This window comes from Amblyraja radiata, chromosome 29 (assembly GCF_010909765.2).
Source record: "Amblyraja radiata isolate CabotCenter1 chromosome 29, sAmbRad1.1.pri, whole genome shotgun sequence".
Classification (NCBI taxonomy): domain Eukaryota; kingdom Metazoa; phylum Chordata; class Chondrichthyes; order Rajiformes; family Rajidae; genus Amblyraja; species Amblyraja radiata.
The window spans coordinates 17,203,070-17,205,202 of NC_045984.1; the positions used below are offsets into that span (position 1 = coordinate 17,203,070).

General features: G+C 51.7%; 1 protein-coding gene across 1 annotated transcript; it reads left to right on the forward strand.

Moving 5' to 3' along the window:
• The first annotated feature begins 210 nt into the window (after window positions 1-210).
• On the forward strand, window positions 211-1,299 carry LOC116989722 (relaxin-3 receptor 1-like). The gene has a single exon (XM_033047318.1). The coding sequence runs from the start codon at window positions 211-213 to the stop codon at window positions 1,297-1,299; it is 1,089 nt and encodes a 362-aa protein (XP_032903209.1).
• The last annotated feature ends 834 nt before the right edge of the window (window positions 1,300-2,133 follow it).

The window sequence follows — 2,133 nt, forward strand, 5'->3', positions numbered from 1 at the left end:
GAGAGAGTGATTTGGGGGAGAGGGTGGTCAGGGAGAGGGGGACCTGGGACGGGTGACAGGAAGACTGTTCCAGGAGTAAGAGGGGGGGGGGGGTCATTGGCCTGGGGGCCAGGGGGCATAGAGAGACCCCGACACTCGCTGGTGCTCCCAGTCGCCCCCCTTCAGCCGCTGCCTGCCGGCGGAGAGTTGACGGGACAGAGAGAGGTCGACATGTCTGACCGAGAATGCTACTGGGACGAAGACGGAGTGCCCCTTGCGCTGAACAAAACCTACCAGTGTCTGGAAGAGTTGCTGAAGTCTCTCATTTTCCAAGGCACCGAGGTGCAGAACGACGGATCTAAACTCATCAGGATCCTGATCTCCATCGTATACACCGTGGTGTGCGCCTTGGGTCTGGTGGGCAACCTGCTGGTCCTCTATCTCCTGCAGGCCAACAAGAAGAAGTCCACCATGACCATCTTGGTCATGGGCTTGGCCGTGACCGACATCCAGTTCGTGTTGACGCTGCCTTTCTGGGCGGTGGACACGGCCATGGACTTCAGTTGGCCCTTCGGCAGAGTCATGTGTAAGGTGGTGAGTTCGGTGACCGTGATGAGCATGTACGCCAGCGTCTTCTTCCTGGCCGTCATGAGCATCACCCGCTACAGCTCGGTGTCGCAGTCTCTGAAGATGAAGAAGCGCTCCTCGCCACACTGGGACTGGTTGACTTGCATCTCCATCTGGGCGGTGGCGAGCGTGGCCACCCTCCCCCAGGCCACTTACTCCACCACCATCGTACTCCCCAGCGAAGAACTCTGCATCACCAAGTTCCCGGAACTCCACAACAACCCGCAGTTTTGGTTCGGGCTCTACCAGGCACTCAAAGTGTTGGTCGGATTCATCCTGCCCCTGGTCGTCATCTCCGCATCTTATCTCCTGCTGCTCCGCTTCATCAACAGCCAAGAAATGAGCGGCAACAACCCAAAGAGAACCTCCAGGGTCACCAAATCCGTCACCATCTTGGTGCTAACTTTCTTCATTAGTTGGTTGCCCAACCAAGCCATCACGCTCTGGAGTGCCTTCATCAAGTTGAATGTGGTCCACTTCAGCGTGGCCTTTTACAACACCCAGGCCTACGTCTTCCCCGTGACTGTCTGCCTGGCCCACAGTAACAGCTGCCTCAACCCCGTCCTCTACTGCCTGATGAGAAGAGAGTTCCGGGTCGCTGTCCGCGACCTGGTGCTGAAAGTCACCTGTGTCCGGCGTATCCGCCCGCCCAACATAAGGCAACTGCCCGTTACTATCTCCATGGCCAGGTGAGATGCCGGAGCTCCGATGTGCTCACACACTCTGTCGCCGAGCAGTTGTGGGTTTAAATGGGAGCCATGGGGCCCATACCAGCATTGCTTGAGTTCTTAATTTACTTTACATAGTTATCTGGGTCAGGGGAGATTACAGGGCGACGGTCGCTTAAGATTTAAGGTTTTCCTTCAGCAGAGCAGTGATAAATTGTACATACTTATAGAATTGTAGCATCGTGCAGCATGGAAACGGGCCATCGGTCCCAGCTCACACTCCTCCAGTGGGCACCTCCCCATTGCCCAGCATGTGGTCCATAGCCCTCTATGCCCAGGCGATTCACAGCCTCCTCTAGATACTTAAATGCATTTAAGTATCTAGATACATATAGTTTTATATATAATTATATACATTTATTTATTATATACATATATAATTATATACATTTAAGTATCTAGCTTATATACTTAAATTACTTAAATGCAGTAGTGACTCAGCTTCCACCCACTCCAGCATTCCAATTCACACACTCACCATTCTCTGAGTGAAAAATAACTCTTCATATCCCCTCTAAATCTCTTTCCCCGTCCATAAATCTTTCCAGTGCCAGCACCTCATTCCTATAACATGGGGACCAGAACCCCATGCAATACTTCAGCTGAGACCTGACCCAATATTTTATACAATTGAAGCTCACTGCAGACTCGTACTGTTACATAGAAACATTGAAAATAGGTGCAGGAGTAGGCCATTCGGCCCTTCGAGCCTGCACCACCATTCAATATGATCATGGCTGTTGATGTTTATGTGACCATTTTACAGGCTGTAGTGTTTGTGGAGCAATATAATTTACAT

Bases quoted from the DNA above. Each gene is read 5' to 3' on its own strand.
- LOC116989722 (XM_033047318.1), top strand. From the start codon at position 211: ATGTCTGACCGAGAATGCTACTGGGACGAAGACGGAGTGCCCCTTGCG.